The sequence below is a fragment of the Lytechinus pictus genome, unplaced genomic scaffold (genome assembly GCF_037042905.1).
Source record: "Lytechinus pictus isolate F3 Inbred unplaced genomic scaffold, Lp3.0 scaffold_19, whole genome shotgun sequence".
Classification (NCBI taxonomy): domain Eukaryota; kingdom Metazoa; phylum Echinodermata; class Echinoidea; order Temnopleuroida; family Toxopneustidae; genus Lytechinus; species Lytechinus pictus.
This window is the reverse complement of record NW_026974140.1, coordinates 6,129,599-6,151,925: the sequence shown is the minus strand read 5'-3', so window position 1 is coordinate 6,151,925 and position 22,327 is coordinate 6,129,599. Positions and strand designations below refer to the sequence as shown.

The window sequence follows — 22,327 nt, the reverse complement described above, 5'->3', positions numbered from 1 at the left end:
ACTTTAGCGCCACTCTTCTTATGTTGGGTAGATAGACTGACAGGATATAGCTACATACATGTGCAAAGACAACATTGACAACTAACCCATCTTTGCTGACGTTTCTGCACTCAAATATCTGGAGCATTTCCTGGATGGCATATGCAGAACAATCCTGTGACCTGGGGTCAGCAGCTGCTAGGAATGCTCTCACAAGGTCATTGATCAGGTCAAAGGCAAAATGAACATCTTCTACACTGGCCTGTATATCATGGATGATAATAGTGTGAAAAGGGTAGAAAGTAAAAGAAGAAATGGAGTAAGAGAGAGAAACATGAAGAAAGCAGCAGGGAGGCTTAGCAAGATGCATAGTATGAGAGAGACCAGAGATGATGGAAGTGGCAGAGAGGGAAACAAGAAGAGAGAGAGATAGATAGGGAGGGGTTCATGGATGGGGATGGAACAAAGCAATGAGAATTGCTTCCTAATCTAACATGACATCACAGCATCTACGAGTAAAATTGAGCATACAATGACGAGAAAAGATTCACCATCTTGCAAAAAATATCATAAGATTACATCACCATTTATGAAATTAACAGAAGGTCCTAACTTTATATACTTTATAAAATTATATTGTTTACTTTTCAAAATCAAATGTTATTCTCCATATATTATTCCATTAGTTTGTTGCAATTGTTCTATTCAGTTGCTACTTCAACTTTCCTTTCTGCTACTACACCATTGCTAACTTCTGAGTTAAGAATTCTCTCTTTCTCTAATGTTGATCAATTCTTTTTCTTCTTTCTATTCGTTCTTACCCCTTTCACCTTCAGGTATTGTACCTTATTTCTGCTGCTAGAACAATGTCATTTCAAAAGAACATAATTCTCCATAAGACATTTCTCTTTCTCCTTTTCTCTCTTTACCTAATTCCCCTTACAATATATTCTTCTACTTGCTAATTTTGACAATGCTTTCATGCACTTACATGAAACTTGGACATGTCTGCTTTCTTTGATGTGGTGTTGAGATCTAATCTTCCTGGGTCAATAGCTCCTAACACACCAAGGCATTCACCAAATAGGCTCTGAGCTGTGTGATCAGAGTCATGACACCCTGATAGAAGCTGCAAGATTGAGAGAGACATGCCAACATCAGGTTTTCTTTGATATTCAATAATTTTACATTGTTAAGCTTATACAAATGTTATGAAAGCTTCAGCAATCATGCAACTGGGTTTGGGACAAAGTTGAAGGTCATCCAGTTGACATGCACTACAATGTCCAGGGCTCCGTAACACGAAGGTTTGCAATCAATCGCTAAATACCATTGACCAATCAAGATCATCGTTGCATGTGCGCTCTGATTAAAATACTGACCGGGAACCAATCAGTGCGGTTCTTTCATATTTGCAATTCATCTCAAACCTTGTGTTACGGAGCCCAGATGAGGGAACCATAGGTCATCAGTCTTTTGACTGTTTAAAAGCTTTCACCCTTACTTTGAAGTCAGATGAAGTAAACCAGAAAACAATGAAAAATCAATTTATCATCAAAGATAATTTTCCCTGAAAAAAAATGCAACATCAAATTCTGTGAAATAGTGCAATATTATATACAGTATGTTTTCTTTTAAAAGCAAGTAACAAATATTAGGAAAGAGCATACATATTTATTTTGCACTTAAAACCCTAAAAAGAAATGTCTAATCAAATGTTTATCAAAAATATAGGATTAGTATTTTTTTTAATCAGAACTTACAACTGATACAAGCTCATTAATGACTGGTGCAACTGTCTCACTGCCCACAACATATTCATGAAGACAACTCTGAAAAGACAAATAAATATTGGTTATCAAATTCGATAGTCACTAGAATCTAAAATCCTTTAAAGAAAAATCACAATAATAATTAATACAAGAATTTCTATCAAATATAATGCAAATCCTAAAATTACATCTTCTAATTAACAACTGCACATATATTTTTGAGATGAAATAAACAGCTGGAATATTAGATCAACCTTATACTCATCCCACAAATATAATCAAGCCAACCATACACCATTGACTTGTTTCAAGACGCCATAATCTCAGTTTCAATCTCATATATCTTGACATGCTCTTGATCTCAGGGTCTAGATGTCTTGGTATGTGTCAAGGGCATCAAAGGTTTTGGATATCCAAAACTCAATTACAACATTTCTGTACAATCACACCATAGCAATATTTTTCTTTAGTATAACACAAAATTACCATTTAGACAATTATGTGGGAATATTACCTTAGTTATTGGCTTAAGACGATCACTGTATAGTGAAAAATGAACACATTTTGTGTGCGTATATTTGAAGTGTTAATGGGATGCATGTAGGAATGACTATCCGATTAAGTTGGAGAAGATCAATGCATAGTGGAAATGAACATATTCCTAATATATGAATAAAACTCACAAATGAATGCATTTAGGAGTAACTACCTGATTTGCTTGGAGAAGATCCCTGAGGTTGGATAGAGCATGGATTCTTACATCCACACTCTCATGACTGACCCCTTTCAGTGACCTCTTCAGCAAGGTTCGAAGGTCAGGCTGGCTTGAGGGGTCCTCCCTGTGCTCCTTCAAAAGTGTGTTGACCTCTTGAAGCTCAGGAATGTCTGGCAGGAAGTAGATCTCATTGAATCGCTCACTGAATGCATCTCTGTACATGGGAAAGTGAGAAAATTATCAGATGTTTATTAACCTCAGGTATGGACCTCTTCACTTAAACCCAAAGTAATATTACTTTTATGACAAGCACTCCATGTGCTGCTAGCTACTTCATCGGCATACCAATTTGCAGGCACAATGGACTGGGGGCGGAAACTATTGTAAAGACAAGCCGACTGAAAGCAATAAACTGGCCTAGCCTGGCTGATACTTTAGTACTTAGTTCAGAGCAGAGCTGCCAACCTTTAAAAGTGAAAAGGAGTAATCTAGAAGCTTAAAAGTCATAATTTTGACAAAAAAGTCATAATTTCATATGCGCCACGTGGTATTATAAATTTCTTTGAAGAGGTAATATAAAGAACAGATTCCATAAGAAGAAATGAATCCTCTTTCTTTCAAGGCTCAGATTCAGAATCATTTAGTGGTCCTCTCTCTTTTGTGTAAATCCATGATAAATCAAAGGAGAGCCAGTATTTAAGCATGTGATGATGACATTCAGAGCGAGGTCAACAAAGATAAACAATCATGCCAATAATAACTATCATTGGCCGCCTTCAGATGAGTTTGCCACTGCCCAATGTATTACTATCGTGATAGTATTAAATAATAACCTAACTTCTTTGCCCTCAAAAGTGTAATAACTAAAGTCAAAAGCGTAATGGCATGAAAATCGTAATAATTATGACTTTTTCTTAATAGTTGGCAGCTCTGTCAGAGTGATCAGTTACCAGAACTGAATCCGCCCCACAAAATGAAATGTGACAAGCGACTATTTTACGGTATTCTCCCCGTGGAGTCTAAAAAATTCTTACCTGTTATCTATGATGAGAGTGTGTATGATAGTACTGACTTGCTGAGGTAGTTGATTGAGGAGAGGTAATAGAGTGACAATCACCTGACTTAACATTGGACCAAGAGATGATGCGTCAACGCTGTCGATACAAAAAACAGTTAGCAATCAATTACCGGAGTAACAAATGATTTATTGCCCGATTGTTTGATGAAATAATTGATTAATTGATCAAATGATAAACTGACTAAATAAATAATTGATTGATGATTGACTGACTGACATCCTTGACATAAAAGAAGTAGAAAAAATATTCTCCTGACTGAACATTAGATCCCAAGATAGGCATAAACACTATCAAGATTATATTCATTGATAATTAAGCAGATGTCTTAACCCTAAAAGGACTGGGGGGGCATCATGGCCCCCCTTGACGCTTCGTGCGATATTTCCGAAACGCAAAAAGATAGCGCCGCAAAACTTTATGACTTTTCCTTTGAAGTCTCATGCAACTTTTGAGATCAAATTTGCGACATACGGGTATACCATCGCGATGTCACATGACTTTTTACGAGGCAATGTCATGCCGAGAATGGCTCATTTTTATACTTTGTGTACAAAGTCTAAGGGAGATGAAATGCATAAAGACTGATTATTTTCTGTTCTAATTGGTCTGCTTAATTAATTTAGGGTTTAATTTAGTTGTCAAATGGTATGTTATAATTTTCATTGAAAAAACAATGAAAAACAAAAGATGAAAACACAAAGAAATACATAAGAAATTCTAAAAACAAACAAATACATAAGGAAAAAATTGGCTTTCGCAATTTTTCTTTGTGGAAACCTTTAAATTAGATTACAAAGATGACATCTGCAAAAAAAGAAGAAAATTTGAAGTGAAATAGGGTCTTAAATATGCAAATAATGTTTTTATGAATAAATTTGCATATTTTATTCATAATAATTAAAAACAATTATTTTCATAATTTTTTTATACTAGCTTGTAGTTAATGTGGTATAGAATGTGCGTGCCAAATTTCGGTGTGACCGCGCGAACGGCGGCTGAGATCAGAAATTAACCAATTGAAAACAAATTGATTCATTCATTGATTGTCTGCTAAATTCATCTCTAATTTTATCGTTGCAAAACATTTAATTCAAGATGGTATAAATATCTTTTTGCGAAAGGAATATCATAGGTAATTGCCATAGAAAAATTTTGATTGATTGTTTGCCTCCTTGTTTGACTAGTATCATGTATGAAAGGGTAGCACAAAAGCATCTTACCTATGAATAAAGCAGTCCCATGCCTTGCATGATAGAGCTGGGAAGCCATGTTCCTTGTAGCGGAGACCAATCTTGAGTGTCGTCATGACCTTGACTCTAACACCTGTGATATGCTTCGGTCCCATCAGCTTCATGATACATACAAGACTTTCCAATGCCTGTAGATGCAAAGATATCAACAAAGCAGATGATCTTATTTTCATCACTATCATCATTATCACCACCACCACCACCACCACCACCACAACCACCATCATCTTCATTATCGTTATTATATCATCACCATCATCATCATCATCACCACCACCACCACAACCACCATCATCACCATCACCATCATCATCATCACCATCACAATCATCATCATCATCATCATCATCATCACCAGCACCACCACCACCACCATCATCATCATCATCAACAATCATCAATCATCATCATCATCATCATCATCATCACCATCATCACCATCATTTCCATAATCGTCACTATCATCATTGTAGTAGTAATCACCATCATTATTATCATTATCACTCATTATCACTGCCACTGAATTATTACATAACATATGTATTGCTGTGGTATCTTTATTCACAAAGAGGAATGCATGATCATTTGAGAAGAAATTACTTAGTGTCAAATAGACTATTTGAATAATTAAGGGAATTATCTTATATGAGTAATCAACCACATAACGATTGGATAAAACCGCAATTAGCTTTGAGAACAATGAACTGAATTAGATAAGACCATCTAAGAAGTATACCAAATAGTGCAAAACCATGTAACTTCTCTTCTCCCTATCAAATCTTCACCTGTTTCTTGTCTTGTATGGGTATCCTACTGTTGAGAAGCTGAGAATCAAAGAATGCTAGGATTCCTAGTAGCCTCGGTTGTAGGAAGTCAGCCATATCTGATGGGTGTGTGATAGGACGAGGTCCCTTGTATCCGTCATCACGGGATGCTAGCATTGCAAGGCCACTGAACACCTATAACAAACATTTTAAGAATGTGGTTTTAACAATTTTAACAATGTGAGAATGGACCTGTTATGTTAAAACATTATGAGATTTTAAATGTGAGACACAATCTTTTAATGCACACCAAATTTGTAAGCACACATGTAAATATCTTCTTGCTGTGGGAAATTCAAACAACTGATGAACATGTATAATGTACACATGCTTCTATCACAAAATGCTAAAAGAATTGTCTTTTATTGGTTACTTTTTTAGATAGATTACTTTCACTTCATCTAAAACTCTAAGGTATTGCTGATACACACTAGGACAGGATACTCTCAATCTTTCAAGAGATTTTTTCCCCCCTACTTTTGACAAAATTTAATCCATCCATTTATTAAAAGCTGGAGTGAAACCCATATTTCACTTCTGACTGATAAGAACTGCAATGTCTTGTAATCACTGCAATCAGTTGATGCAAGAAACTAACATTTAATTCTAATTAAAATGTAAGTGAAAACATCAAGAATAAGTACTATGATTAAACACTAATTTGTGGTTGATTTTGTTTAATTGTATCTCAGGCTTTCTTGCAACACCCCTTCACACTTAATTTTGGGACTTGCTTGATTGCTTGCAAGTTGCAATGCTCCATAAGACCCACCTGTGAATAGTTATGACTAAGATGCAAGAGAAGTTCATTATGAAGACTTTGATAATCCATCCTCAGCAGGCTCCCTAGTTCAATCTCAGTCTCACTCTATTCATCAAATGAAAGAAGTGAGTTAACAGTATACACAGGGTTCATACACTACCATATTTCATAAAATCCCTGATATTCAATATGATTTACAAGAGAATAAACTCAGAGCTGGCCTGAACATGACTTTGCTTGCAATGGAGTAATTAAACAGTTTTCACCCAAAAAAAATAAAGATGAATAAATAATTTCAATATTCTAAAAGAAACTGACACATGACTTACATGTACATCTGGAATTAGGATCAATCAAGATATATGAAAAATAAATCCCTTTTCCTATTTATCTAAATAAAACAAACAGTCCAAATTCAGACATTTCTACAAAGTAAATATCTTTTTAAAATCAGTTTTTTTTTTTATCTATGAGAAGCCAAGTATGACACCTGTTTGCACTGTCACAATTCTTACATCCACTGGACTTCTAATCTCACGTTTCAATAGGTGTAAGATTAATCATTTATTATCCATATCAGGAACATTGGTTTCCATTCAAAAGGCAGAAATAGGATACCGGTACATGCCTATAAACAATACATTATAGAACAAATATACAGTACAAACAGACACATAATGGTTCACTCTCACTCACTCATTGTTCTCAGACAATAAGCCAGTTCACGGTTAGCTCATGATCATCTTTTCTCCAATGACCTTTGTGATTTTTCATTAGGATAAGCACTATCAATTTCAAATGTAGATGTTGCGTAAGCTTTACCGGTAGAGTGTTCAAATTCTAAGAACAAAAGGCATTGTATAGACTAGGTGACTAGAATAGTACATCAGGGATAAAGTTTGGAAATCTGTTTTATTGTCTGCCTTTGGCACATTTGACTATTGTTTAGGCTACTGTCAAATACCAGTGATTATGAAGGCTCTATTTATTACTCTTCAGCTTGGATGTGATAAATATTTTGAAAGGAATACATGAATAATCATCAAATCACAAATGCCTATGTCAGTGAATTTGAAAGCCACCTTCATGGTTGTCTCCAATGACCTTTTTCTGCTCGTGCGCAGTTTACAACCGTGAACAGGCTTATTTTAGATAGTTAATTTAAGTACCTAGATTAGTAATACAATAAACCTCACTTTTCAGAAATTCTATCATATTTGGCTACCCATAGATCACCCAATGAAACCATGGCTTATCTATGGACCAATGAGAATACCTGAAAGAGAAATTTACCTGAATGTAATGTAATGCTTTCTCTAGCTCAGTCTTGCCTTGTGTCCTCACCAAGTAAGAGAATATGAACTTGAAGTTCTCAACCAACATCTCTCTGTGACTCTGGTTAATAGTGAAACATAATTGAATTCTTCCTGTGAATAATGTAATCAGAGACATTTAAGGGTGTACTGATACACTGAACAGGTTGGGGAAAAAATCATGATGATGTTCAGGAGAGTGGAAAACCTTGGCTACCATAACAATATAACACTGTTTACTGTACATATCAAATAAATAGGATAGACTTCTATTGGCATGACCTGGGCCCCGAATCACAAAGGATAGCAATTAATCGCTAAATGAAATGGCCTATCAAGATCATCGTTGTTGCATGCGAGTTTGACTCAGTCGACTGACTACGAACCAATCAGAATTGTCCTTTCAAAGAAGCCACTTTTCGCTAACTTTGTTTTAATGGGCCCTGGGGACACAATTTGGGGAATTGGAAGCCGGGATTAAAAGGGACAATAAATTGACTATCTGCAATTTTTTACAACACTGTTAATTGTTGTAAATATTTATTCGCTGATGATTTGCATAGTAATTTGTCATGTGAATATTCAAAGTTTTCAATCGATTTGCTGCATACATGAATCACCGACCTGTGTACATTTTGTAAGTTTATGGTGGAAGATGAATGTTTTATATACTATAGAAGACAATAACTTTCTGTTATTTTGACATACTTACCATTTTCAATGTTCTAGCCATGGCTTTGAGTAAGACGCTTGCCTCGGCACTGGCTTTACTAACAATGTGAGGTAATAGAAACTCCAAAGTTCGCTATTTGATAATGAATGGAAGATAACAAAAAATAACTTTCAATAAGAAATATCAAATGAGTAACCTGCGACATTTCAGGCAATTTGCTTTGTGTTGTACGCTGTTACGTACAACTTTGTCTTAAATATGCATTACATGACATTATATGTTACTGAAATTGCTATTTAATTGACCAATAGAAACTTGGTCGGCAATTTCTAGCATTTGTCGCTGGAATAGTCTTTACAAACCAGTAGTCCTAAGTACTATAATGGTTAATATTTTTAAGTCAAACTTTCTACCTTTCCTAGGTGTCACTGAAAATAAAACAAGTGGAATGCCTCTGGCGGTCTCACCTGCATCACGTGATTCAATATAGCAGCAGTGCTGACTTTGAAAACTACTATAAAATAATTATTCACAGAAAACACCATTCATATAATGATACAATACTACGTTCATTGACATTTGACCTTGATCATGTGACCTAAAACCTACCCCTATATCCACATTTTATACACTATATCTATAAACTTTGAAAGGTCATGTGACCTGAAACTCGCACAAGATGTTCAGTGATACTTGTTTACTCTTATGTCTAAGTTTCATGAATCAGATCCATAAACTTTCAAAGTTATGATGGTAATTCAACAGATTCCCCCACATGGCCAAAGTTCATTAACCTTTGACGTTGGTCATGTGACCTGAAATTCACACAGGATGTTCAGTGATACTTGATTACTCTTATGTACAAGTTTCATGAATCAGATCCATAAACTATCAAAGTTATGATGGTAATTCAACAGATACCCCAACATGGTCTAAGTTCATTGACCCTAAATGACCTTTGACCTTGGTCATGTGACGTAAAACTCAGGCAGGATGTTCAATAATACTTGATTAACCTTATGGCCAAGTTTCATGAACTAGGTCCATATACTTTCTAAGTTATGCTGTCATTTCAAAAACTTAACCTTCGGTTAAGATTTGGTGTTGACGCCGCCGTCGGAAAAGCGGCGCCTATAGTCTCACTCTGCTATGCAGGCGAGACAAAAACCGTATTCAAATGCAAACACTCCTAGACCGGCATTATTGAAAGGTCAAAATAAATTCAAAATTAATATTTTGAGTTGTGTTTAATGGTAACTCTTGCTCTCCGAGTTAAAAGTATTCTTCTCCTATCTTACCTCATAGAATGCCTCCAATTTTTTGAAGCCAAATGCATTAGCAACCTTGGTGATGGTGTCCAGACAAGGGTCCTTATCCTGATCCGGAGTCTCAGACTGGTTCTGTGAGGAGGACTGGACCGCATCATGCATGGCCTCTACTAAAAACTTACACACAGGCTGTTTGAACTGAGTCAAGATGGACGCCATGGTCTGTCCCTTGACTTCAGCTATGGCGTGGAGCTAAAAATGAAAGAAGATATTTTTTCATCAATAATGAATGAAGAAAAATTGCTATCAGAGGGGTCTCATCCATATCTTATACAATCTTTTTACAGTTTAGTAAATGTTATAATACTCAGATTATTAGGCTCTTGGCCAATGAAATGGCACTATTTCAGGAGCTTATTACAGTACCTTCTGTAACTTGCCGCCGATGAAGTTTCATAAAACTGGGCCTGGATACCAGCTTTCTTCAGTTATATTTGACAACTGCTATTGTCCACCTCTCTTGCATCACAAAGTGTACTGCTTATTTCCAATGTAACTGTTTTCTTATGCAAAATTTGCAAGGAAATACTATAGAAAAAAAATCAAATTTAACCCATCTAGTACAAAATAACAGAAATATTTGTATGGAAAATGTCTTTCCACTAAAGCATGTAGCATATACATTACAGTATGTGCCCTGTGAGTTTAAAGGGATGCAGGTTTACAATTCAAAAATCCAGAAGAAAATAAATTGAATGAATTACCTCAATATAAGCAATGGAATTGACCATAGTGACTGTAGACAGCAAACTTTCCAACAGGCTTATGATAGTTACCATGAGTAACTCTCCTTCAGCAACCCTAAATGGAATAAAAAAATACATTTAATTACATAAGGATATGATTGATTGATTGATTGATTGCATTTATTCTTTTTCATTCCAAAATTTAACAAAAGTTACAATGTATAGCAAAACACAAAAATATAATATACAGAAATGAAAAAAGGGAACCCACTGGAAAGCAAAGCTTGTTAGTATGGGTTCCCTGCAATAAATAGTTAATTAAAGTATATCTTTGATCAATGAAATTCAAATCGTAAATTAAAAAGGTTTGTACAATGAAAAAGAATACTAGTGGGGTCAAGCTTTTTATGCCTACTATGTTACAATTAACAAAAAATATTATATCATACATACCCCTGCTGTATAAAAAAAACATGAGTTCAGGAGTGTGTGAACAGACAATCACTTGGACAAGACTATATGGATAAAATAAAAATAAGTTTATTTTTTACTTTGAAATGTGACAGAAACTCTAAGGTCCGAACTCACAAAGGTGGTTTTTAAAACCATCGGTTGAGCCCATGGTTTATGCAGATTTCCTGTATAAATTACGCTTATTTACCGCGTATATATAAAAATGTCCAATTGATGCCTGTTGCCATGGTTAAGTGCGCTATTTTATTAATGAGTTCACTGTTTGAAGAGTGGACTCATTAATTCAAAACAGTGGACTCATGAATAAAATAGCGTGGATAACCATGGTAACAGGCGTCACTTTGGCGCACTGTGACAAAAGCGCGCATCAGCATTGGAAATTTTTTCAAATACGTGGTAAATAAGCATAATTTATACAGGAAATCTGTATAAACCATGGGTTCAACCAATGGTTTTAAAAACCACCTTGGTGTATTTGGCCTAAGTGTTTGGGAAAGTTGTTTAAATGAACCTACAAACTGGGGATCTGAAAGTTGCTAGCACTGAAAAAGGTTGTCATTATCCAACAGTTACCATAGTAACAGTCAGACACCTGGGGAGTGTTTCATCAACATTTTCATCCGACAAGTTGTCAGATCTGACATCTTTCTCTGATGTTGATTGGCTGAGAGGTACTGTTACTATGGTAACTGTCGGATAAAATGTGACTTGTCGGATAAAATGTCCGACAAGTCCTTTCATGAAACGCCCCCCTGTACTTCTCAACCAACAAAGGTTGTCAAATCTGACAAATGAGTCGGATAAAAATGTTGATGACATGATCCCTACATGCTTTGTTAAAGTTATTTAAATCGACAGAATGATAATGAATTGATGGAATTCTCATGACTCATAAACCACATTAATCGCACACAATGATCAGCAAACAAAAGATGGTTGGTCACTCACTTGCCCAGCTCTCCAATAGAGCTGACTACTGTCTCCTGTAAACATCCATTCCCTGATGATTTACCAGATAGAAAGGCTAACTTGAGTTGAGAGATCACTGCCTGAATGTTCAGATCACTGCATTGGTCACCATTACCAACCAGGTACTTGATGTTACGACTGAAAGAAACATCAAGAAAGAAGGGTAGATTTCAACAAAGTAAATGGAAAGCAACACTAGGAATTGAGTATAGAATGGAGTTAACACCTTTGCACATTAAAGGGTAATTCACACCAACAAAAAGTGGGGATGACTAAAAAGAGATAAATCAAGCAAGCATTAAGCTGTACATTTCATCAAAATCAGGTGAAAAACAAGGTGTAAGTTATGAAATTATAAAGTTTTGCTTATTTTTCTCAAAATAATTATATGTACAACACTGTGATATGCAAGTGAGAGTCGATGATGTCACTCAATCACCATCGCTTTAATATTTCATTGTATGAATTACACAATATTTGAATTTGACATTAAGGAGACTCTTCATCAATTCACATTGGCAACACCACATATTAAATGAGAAATCAAACCTTGTTTCACATTATGAGGACTAAATCAAGATATTTCATATATCCTAAAATAAAATGCAAAAGGAATAGTGAGTGGGTCATAAGCTACCTCGTTTACATACCAAGAAGATAGGCATATAACTGTTTTGTGAAAATAAGCAAAATTTCACGATGTTATAAATTTATGCAAATCTTCTTTTTGTTGGTGTGGTTTTACACGTTATGACCCCACGCAATATTCGTATAATACATGTGGGAAACCCTGGTGTAATGGCCTACATAAAAACCCCAATTGAGTCATTTAAGGAAGAGAGACCCAAGAGTCACAGTGATCCAGTTTGCCTTTCTGATCCAGGTATTGGTTAAGGCAAACAAATCGTAGTAAACTGACCAAAAGACACAAAGCAACAATAAGATTATCATGGATACAAAGAAAATTCAGAAATTGCACTTACTTAAATAACTAATGGGTGATTTTGGCATTTAACAAATGAGACAAAAATGTGTTAAACTCATACAAATGTAATAAATTCTAATCATACACTACAAAATGTATCATCAATCACTAGGGACATTATAAGTCAAATTTTTTACTCTTGATCTTTGATGAAATGAAATCAGTAATATTGTTTAGATCAGTGCCATTTAAAGAACCTGCAAAAGATTTGGGGCTGATGTTGCGGTCCCTCATTGGCACCTGCTAATTTTTTTTTCTCTCTCTCTGAATCATTGTCATTACGTGATATTTTGATTATTGTATTATATTCTAAGATTTGTCCTTCTTTTTTAACTTCTGTATTGAATTTTATTGCCCTGCATTTTCTTGTTAAAGGGACGTCCTGGGGTATATTGTATTCCTTTAAAATGTGCAGATTTGCAAATAAAGTGATATATAAAAAAATACAAGCAAATAAGTGTTCACAACCTGAATGTCTGATAAATCCATGAATATTATAATAATTCATCCAGCAGATTTGAAATATCAATCAGTTATAAATCTTTTACTGGAAATTACTGAAATGTCGCGACTGCAGATAAATGATAGTTTCAACAATTTTCACAAATTTCCAGTAAAAGATTTATAACAGACTAATATTTGAATGTCTGATAATGTAATGAATATGAACTACATCACAATAATAGAAAAATATAGTCATACCTAAACAATTGTCTGACTAGATGATCATCATCCACTACTAGTGTGAGATAAGCATTGAGTATTCCCGTCACAGCAGAGTTGGTGAACTTCAGATCTAAATGTGACAGCACCTTCCTTAAACTGTGAATCAAACCTGGACAAGTGGTGAGTAAATATTGGATTTCTTTGTCTTGTAAGTTTATAGAATAAGGATTAATTTCTTTGCCTAGTAAGTTGCTACTGATGATAAGTTTTATGTAACAAGAACCAGCTCTCTGTACATTTTCTGCCTCTTACTCTATGTGTAGTTACTTACTCCCTTCCAACACTTAGCAGTAGTCTAATGAGGCAAATGGCAATTCATCCCAAATGTAAGAAAAAAAAATCCTAACTCAAAGTTTAAGAAAATGGCCCTGTAAATAACAATAGGTTCAATATGAAATGTAATCCAGCAAAAATAGAAGGTATACACAGACCTCAAAAATAAAAACCTTTCTATTCCTGCTCTAGCCTGTACTTCATTTCAAACAACACATATAGCACTTTGAGCTTGAAAACTGTTACTCTTATGTTCTCCACGGAGAGGAACAAGTCTTTACGTTACCTGCATCGCAAGCAAGAATTTGGTAATTAGTTTAATATCTATAAAGCATTAAGAGATGTACAGTAGTCTCATTTTTTAATTAGCATTTTTAAGGCAGAATAATATCCTCTATCCTCATTTAACTTAGAACAAAACTAAATTACAAATTTATGTACCTAGCTTTGTTTTGACTCCTTTTTGTAACATCACCATGAATGGAGAGATGATTGAAGCATCTAGAATGGTTGGTTCCACTGAATGGTGCACCTTGTCAGCTATGGTTCCCTCTGTGCGGTGGCATGGGTTACAGGTGGTACAACTGAGGTGCAATGCTTGGTGCAAAGGTACTTGCTCCTTGTCAAGCTCTCTGGAAGAAATGAAAAAATATGTTTTCAATAAATTTATGTATTTGAAAGAGCTACACTCGTGCAGGAGAAATTAAATCATATCAGTGTGTTTTTTTCTTCAGTATACCACTAACAGAGATATGAGGCTTAGAGACATGTTTTGTGATAAGCACTATACAAATAATGTTCATTATCATTATTATTATGAGATAAAAGGTGTATGAATATAAAACCAAATCCTTAAAATTTATAAGTTCCACAATGATGTGGGATGCTTGCAACAGCCCAGAGTTTGAAATCAAGTACTTGAACAGCAATATAAAAATGCAGATGGAATGATTTCCATTGTTCATAACATGACATTTTATTCTGGCCATGTAGTGTGTGGTAGGCTTTTCAATTCAATGCTTAATAAATTCACAAATATAGAATTTTACTTGGATTTTTCTTTAATAAGATATTTAGTTACACTAATATTCAATTCAAAACTATTTTTTATTAAGCAATGCAAAGTCAATAAGCTTTTCCATAGGAAATTGGGGTTTCGTTTACTACCTAATTGAGTACAACACTAGATATTGAAAATACCAACAAAGGACGTAGGTGTCTTGAAAAATAACTAAAACATGACATGCCTAAGATAATCTTCACTGCTACAAAGAAGAATTATTTTTCAGATCTTCATACCTGCGTATTGTACACCCAGTAGCTAGTACACAACATAGCTTTCCCATCATCTCAGCTAAACAACTTGTAACAGGTTCAGATTCACATTTGCATAGGGGGCTTAAAAAGGAAGAGAATGTGAACAATAATTATAATATCCATGAATATATTGTGCATTTTCCCTGTAAAAGACTATGCTCAAGGCTCATACATCACATTAATATTACCTCGACTGAAAAATCCGGAAATTTAACTTCAAATATCACTTCTTTCCTGAGAATAAAAATTGCAACAAAAAGGTTAAGTAAATCCCTTAGTTTCTTTCAGCTCTTTAGTTCTTTCTTTCATTTGACATTTCTGTGCTTCATCGACATGAAACTTATACTGTACATCTATGTAATCAATGAAATGATATAAGTTTCACATTACTGAATGTTCAGAGATAATAATATCTAACAATTGTAATCTCGAGCAACTAAAAAACACATGAGATTTACTATAGGTAATAATAAATGACAACTCAGTCTGAGGGTTGTATTCCTAGTGTTTAAAAGACTTGTTTCATGTATTAATTGTTGAGAAATAAAAAAACTAACTATTTCACTAATCATCCTTAGGCGATTTCCAATAGTCTCATCTCCAAAAGGCTGATAAATCAAACAAATACATGGCCAAAGCCTTTCAACAACAAACCATGATATGACAATTTATCCCTTTTTGGGGGGGAAGGGGGGCTAACTTAGTTGGAATAAAGAGTACTCACTGTAGATGCTCTTGTATGAGTGTATAATAGGTTGGTGTCAAGTTGAAGAGAAGAAGAGGAAGTGATTGTATTGCTGCAATCTGGATATCCTCCTTACTACTCGTCTGAAAAATCAAAGCAAAATTCAATAAAAACTTACAACCCGTTCAGGAAACCATTTACTATACACAGCTTGAAAAGTATGGCAAATCGTCTAAAACTGCATTCCTCATCTTCTTGAAATATGTAATGTACCTTTCCCACTTTTCTAAATATAAATTTAAAAATCACAAGATTAAAAGTAAACAAAATTTCATTTTTATTAATAAAATGCTTTTCTCCTCTTCTCAACAGTTTTCCCATTACCAGAGTGATTTGTTAAAAAGCTTTATTATATCAGACAAGGCATGCATATGATCTGTCGATAAAGTACATTTTTATGACTAAACTAAAATTACTTAAAATCTATAGAGTGTAACAACTTTATTGAGTTAACTCTAATATAAATCGAGGTCAGACTGAATACCTAGTTTTCTACCTTCATCCAAGCAGAAAATCAATAAACACATTATTTATAGAGGAGTAAATTACAGGAAAGTGAATTCACAAATATGTAATTGACAAGAAATTCTGTATACCAGGAAGGCATATGAAATAGACAATGCAACCAACAAGCGTGCTATTTTAAGAGTGAATTGCAAAATAAAAATGTTGATTGTTAGCAGTAACATAATCTTGCCGTTCATATTCAAATTTTTTTCTGAATTAATTAAAACAGAACAGACATAGAGATTAATTCATTTCATTAAAGGGGAAGGTTACCCTGAAGAAAAGTTTGTTGTAAAAATAGCAGAAAAAATAATATGAAATATTGGTGAAGGTTTGAGGAAAATAAGGTTATTAGAATTTTAAGTTTTGGATTTGTGACGCCATAAACGAGCAGCTGTCCCATATGTTATGTAAACTAATATACATAAATTTAATTTTTTTTTTAATGGTTCCTAATGACTTATTTTTCTTTTCTTTTCATGATTCCGTGTGAAATGATTTGTCTTTTGACATACAAAAGGTACAGTAAAAACCATTTTCAGTTTTCTGAGAAAATGACATTTCATTGATTTTTACCACGTAGGAATTCTATTCGTACATGACGTCACAAATCAAATAATTAACATTCTAATAATTTTTTTATTCTTTGATGGATTTTTCTCAAATCTTTGGCAATATTTAAAATTATTTTTTCTGCTATTTTTTAACTTCACCCTTTAATTAAAAATGAAAAGGTGTGATTCAATGGAAATCAAAACAAATACAGTTTCAATACAACAAAATTGCAGATTACCTAAAATATATATTTTATATACTATCACTAGTAATATGAATCAGCCACATTTAAACAACAAAAATATGATTTACCATAGAATCCTTGAAAACATGAATCCTCCATTTTGGGGCAATATCCTTAGAGAGCAAAGCAACAATAGGGAGACATTGCTGCATTGAAGAATCATCTGAAAAAAATGTATTTAAGAAAACAATGTAGTGCATTTTTATGGTACCAATTTTGCTCCTTGGAAAAAGTAATATTTACCGGTAGTCCTTCAAAATGATGTAAATTATACATATGACATGAGCAATTAATTGATTGATTTTAGCTGAATATCCATGAAAAAGCTCCTGTAATAATTAAAATGTTATGACAAGACAAAGTCATCTAGTGAATAATGGAACTTAAAAAAAGGCTAATATAACAATTATTATTTAAGGTAAACACACATGCAGCAATACAAAATAATACAAGTGAAAACGACAAATAATGACTGGAAATAACTATAAGAGATATCATCTCCTATTTAAAGGCCTTCCTTCTTGTTTACTTTTGAAAATATGCAAATATGCAAAGTACATGCACAAGAGTATAACAACAGTTGATACCTAGTTTTTCTGCTAGTCTACTGCTCAGACTTGCTACTTCCTTCACTGTTAACTTGCCAAACATCTTGAGATCTAACCAATTGGCTTCCATCTGCATACAAAGAATCAATGATCGTATTAGTCTGATGAGTTGCCACTTGGTCTAATACCATTTGGTCTACTATTAACTTGGTCTCATCTCATATGGCCTGATTCTATTTCATCCTCTCATCTCATATGGCCTGATTCTATTTCATCTAAAACTAATCTATCTGATCAACATTTAGTCTACTTGTCATTTAACCCATTTATCTTTCTGTACAATGTCCAGTTTGGCTTTACTCAAGTTGTCTAATACCTATTTTATCAGATATTATTTAGTCTATATCTTGAGCAAACTGGTAATAATTTAAATTTCAAAGTAGACATTGAGAAAATCAGTAGAAAAGAAAACAATTTGACCATTTGACAAGAAAACCATGTGTTCATTTCATAAATGAAAGAATGCATGTAAACAATTAACCAGGGGCATGTTCTCTTTCCAGAATCATAGTAGAAAACCAAAAACACATAAATGAAAAATGGCATTATTATGAAATATACAATAAAAAAATGTTAAAGTAATTTAATTTGGCATCACAAAAATCTGATAATTTTGGGGTTTGTGAGCTTAAAGCTGGCAACAGGTTAAAGCTCAGATAAATGTGGTCATTTTACTTACAGGCAGCCAAGGTAAACAAACAATCCATGTGATAGAGTGGAGAAAGTCAGAAGGGAGTTTCACTTCACCTATAAAGAAAGATTTGACACATTACAAAATTTCCAGTCACTATTTCTATATTCTATCTGAGATTTTAACAAGGCTGGAATACATCTGTTGTGTTTGTGTATAAAATCCTGCATTAGTCAAATCATCTCAACAGAAAAACAAACTGCTGTGACACATACATGAAAATCTAACTAATTTTCAAACCTGATAATTAGGAATGTGTTTCATCAAACTTGCTATCAATAACAAGTGTTACTTTCCTCTGACAAAATTGTTCGGCCAATAAAATGGCATGATTTAAATAAGACTTAACAGATGCTTGCAACATTTATCAATAACATTCTTTGCCAATATATTCTTGATTGGGAAACCATACAAGTAATATATTTAACAAAAATTTCATATCCAATTTTCATTTCATCTGTTTTCACAATGCAAACATCCATATTGATATTGAACATAATTTGAAATTCTTGGTGAGGCTGTGATACTCCAAATAAGGGTTCAAAAGAGTCCAACAAAGTCACACAATGGCTCGCAATCCATCGTTAAATGAATTAATGAATTTAAAAAAACAGTATGAATTTCACAAGTTCATACGAATGCGAGTAACATGCGAGTAACATGCTCTACTAGCTAGGATCCTGTAATTCTCTCCAAATACCGGAAAAACTCTTGATATATCCAGTTGAGATAGAGAACATGAATCTTGGTTAACTCTTTGGACCACCATCACTGTGATTTCAACTTGGAACTTTTTCAGGATTTGGAGGAGATAATCATTAAAAAGTCAAGGGCCGATCCATATTTGCTCCGTATGTGCACGCTGATAGTCCCATATACGCAAGACTTATAGTGAGTATATGGTCCGCACCACTTTCACTATACACTGTAATATATATACTACGTGTAGTCTATCGATCGTGTACTCTATTGTGTTTATTCTCGCATCGCATCACTGTGCATTGGCACACATAACATTATGTCAAATGACACGTCTAAAAGATCTGGTGGTGGAAGGAGTACCAGAAACACAAGATCTGAAAGAAACAAAGTAAATGTGAATGAAAAAGAAGAAGAAAGTGTGTGTGATGAACCAATATCTTTAACTGATCTTACTCCCGGTCAGGAACCAGTTGTACGACAACTGCTATTGGATCTCCTGAAAAGTAAAGAGTTCATGGAAACGTTAGAATATGTGTGTCTGAAAACTATGGAGAAAGTTGTCTGTAAGAAATGTGAAAGTCTGGAAGATCAACTTGAAAAATACGAATCCACAATACTCGATCTTCAATGTGACCTTGAGAATAAGAATAAAGAAATACAATCGATGAAAAAATCTGTGGAAATGGAAACAACGAAAAGGGAAGAGATCGAAAGACAGTTAAATGATCTTGAACAATACACACGAAGAAACAGCATTCGCATATTCGGCGTCAAGGAGCAAACAAACGAGGACACCGATCAAATCGCAGTCGACATCGCCACCAAAAAACTTGGATTTCAGCTGACAGTGCGCGACATTGATCGATCTCACCGTGTGCAGCAGAAGGACCCCAAGAAGCCCAAACCTATAATTGTCAAGCTATGTTCATACAGAGACAAAAGGATGTTCATGATCAACAAAAAGAAACTCAAAGGAACTGGTGTCTCTATCCAGGAAGATTTGACGCTACAGAACTTAAATCTACTCCAAAAAACAAGCAAACATGAAAAAGTGAATGCAGCATGGACTATTGATGGTCGCATACTCGCTGCAGTGAAAACAACAGATGAGAAAATCACTATGAAAAGGAAAATACACAGAGAGAGTGACTTGATTAAACTCTAAACATTAAACTCTAAACATCAATACAATATTGTTGTCCGATAACGGATAACACGCCAATTTGCATGGTATAAACTCTGCTATCAACACAACATTGACTATACTACCAATGTCTATTATTGATATAATTACTTCTGCCTTAAGATGAATTCATTTACATTACTATTTTTTATATTGTATATAAGTAAAATATAACTATTATTGGTATTACTCCATTATTACCTCACCAATTTGTCGGCACTTGACGAAATCAATTATCTGCACATCCAGATTCCTCCAAATCCACAGTTATATAAATTCAGATTTCCGTTTTGTAATAGGTTCAATATTTTATATTATCCATTGTAATACTTTTATGTCATCGATCACCTCTGTTTAATCGATTCTTGTTTCATCTTATATACATATATTTTTTTTTCTCACTTGTAACCTTTAAGTTTGGCATTTCAAGCTTCAGTAGCCCACACGTATTGTACTGTATATTTTTAAAGTTAGTACCCCTATCAAGGGAACCTTTCTTCCACAGCATTGTATCTTCCAAATCTTTAAGTTAGAATTTGACCTTAGTCTTCACTTATCCATCCCAATTGTTTAATGATCGACTCTGAACTACTTAATACTCCTCCAGATTTAATCGATATCAAAGAATGCCAATACTACTTACCGAGCAAACTTAATGATGTACCAATTAGTTCATCAGACTTAAGCCTTCTTCACCTCAATGCCCGGAGCTTATCGTGTAATATAGATAAAATCCAGAGTCTTTTGTGTTCTTTTAGACATAGTTTCTCTGTTATCTGTGTAAGCGAATCATGGCTTCATGCTCAATCCCCATGTCAATTGTTAGAACTCGAGGGCTACAAAATGCTTCGTGCAGATAGAAAGACTGGCCGTGGAGGTGGAGTTGTTTTGTACGTAAAGGATGATATCTCTTTTCATTTTTTCAACGACACCTCCCTTTCTCCCGACTTCCAATCTCTTTTCATTGAAATTAAGAACAACGGGAATAAAAAGAACGTCATAGTCGGTGTAACGTATCGTCCCCCATCTACTGTCATAGACGATTTCATTGAATACCTTGATCCTCTTTTAAGTTCTTTTTCTCGAGGGGGTAAAGAAATCTTTCTCCTTGGAGATTTTAACATCAACCTCCAATCTTCAGATTCTCGAATTAGTGGCACATTTACCAATTTTCTTCATTCGTATGCATTGTATCCATTAATAGACAAGCCGACACGCGTTGTTGGCTCCTCACAAACCCTGCTTGATAATGTTTTTACAAATTCTTTATCTGAAAATCTTCAAAGTGGAATACTATATTCGGACGTCTCCGACCACATGCCAGTCTTCGCTTTTCATAAAACACACAGTCACCCAACAATAATCAATAATCCTAAACAAGGGCCTACTTATTTTAGAAAAAATACGCCAGAAGAAATTAAAGAATTGAATAATGCTCTTTGCAAAGAGAAGTGGTCAGTAGTTTTTGAAGTGCAAAATGATGTCGATAAGGCCTATGATCTGTTTCTTGATATTTTATTAAAAAAATTCAATGAACACGTCCCACTTCGACTTGTGAAAGGCAATAGAAGGAATATAATTCGTAAACCGTGGATCACTAAAGGTTTACTTAAATCAATTACCAGGAAAAACGTCTTATTCAAGAATTACATACGTAATCCAAGTGACTTATCACTACACAATAAGTTTAAAAGGTATCGTAACAAATTGAACGCCTTGATTAAGCATTCTCGAAGACAATATTATTTTAACAAATTGCATGCTGCATCCGGTCAAACCTCAGCAACATGGACAATTTTAAACGAGATACTAGGGAAAAGAAAAGGAAAAGATTTTCCTTCTGAACTTAATATGAATAACTTAAAAACTAGTGAACCAAACGAATTAGTTAATATGCTTAATAGTTACTTTGTCAACATCGGTGTAAATTTATCAGATTCTACAGGTAGTAATGAGCCGTCTCCAA

The 22,327-nt window shown here is 34.3% G+C and overlaps 1 protein-coding gene across 1 annotated transcript in view; it reads right to left on the bottom strand.

Moving 5' to 3' along the window:
- Positions 1–22,327, bottom strand: part of LOC129260973 (serine/threonine-protein kinase ATR-like) — a 71,731-nt gene that overhangs the window by 24,710 nt on the left and 24,694 nt on the right. Inside the window, exons 15-34 of the mRNA XM_054898992.2 lie at positions 18,465–18,532; positions 17,765–17,855; positions 17,246–17,340; positions 15,851–15,954; positions 15,109–15,207; positions 14,251–14,441; positions 13,513–13,645; positions 11,805–11,963; positions 10,401–10,497; positions 9,667–9,888; positions 8,408–8,500; positions 7,676–7,777; positions 6,392–6,487; positions 5,581–5,754; positions 4,766–4,923; positions 3,501–3,620; positions 2,461–2,680; positions 1,743–1,811; positions 971–1,108; positions 87–241 (exon numbers count right to left, since the gene is read on the bottom strand). Coding sequence (XP_054754967.2) covers positions 87–241; positions 971–1,108; positions 1,743–1,811; positions 2,461–2,680; positions 3,501–3,620; positions 4,766–4,923; positions 5,581–5,754; positions 6,392–6,487; positions 7,676–7,777; positions 8,408–8,500; positions 9,667–9,888; positions 10,401–10,497; positions 11,805–11,963; positions 13,513–13,645; positions 14,251–14,441; positions 15,109–15,207; positions 15,851–15,954; positions 17,246–17,340; positions 17,765–17,855; positions 18,465–18,532 — 2,584 coding nt within the window. The remainder of the gene's footprint in view (positions 1–86; positions 242–970; positions 1,109–1,742; positions 1,812–2,460; positions 2,681–3,500; positions 3,621–4,765; positions 4,924–5,580; positions 5,755–6,391; positions 6,488–7,675; positions 7,778–8,407; positions 8,501–9,666; positions 9,889–10,400; positions 10,498–11,804; positions 11,964–13,512; positions 13,646–14,250; positions 14,442–15,108; positions 15,208–15,850; positions 15,955–17,245; positions 17,341–17,764; positions 17,856–18,464; positions 18,533–22,327) is intronic.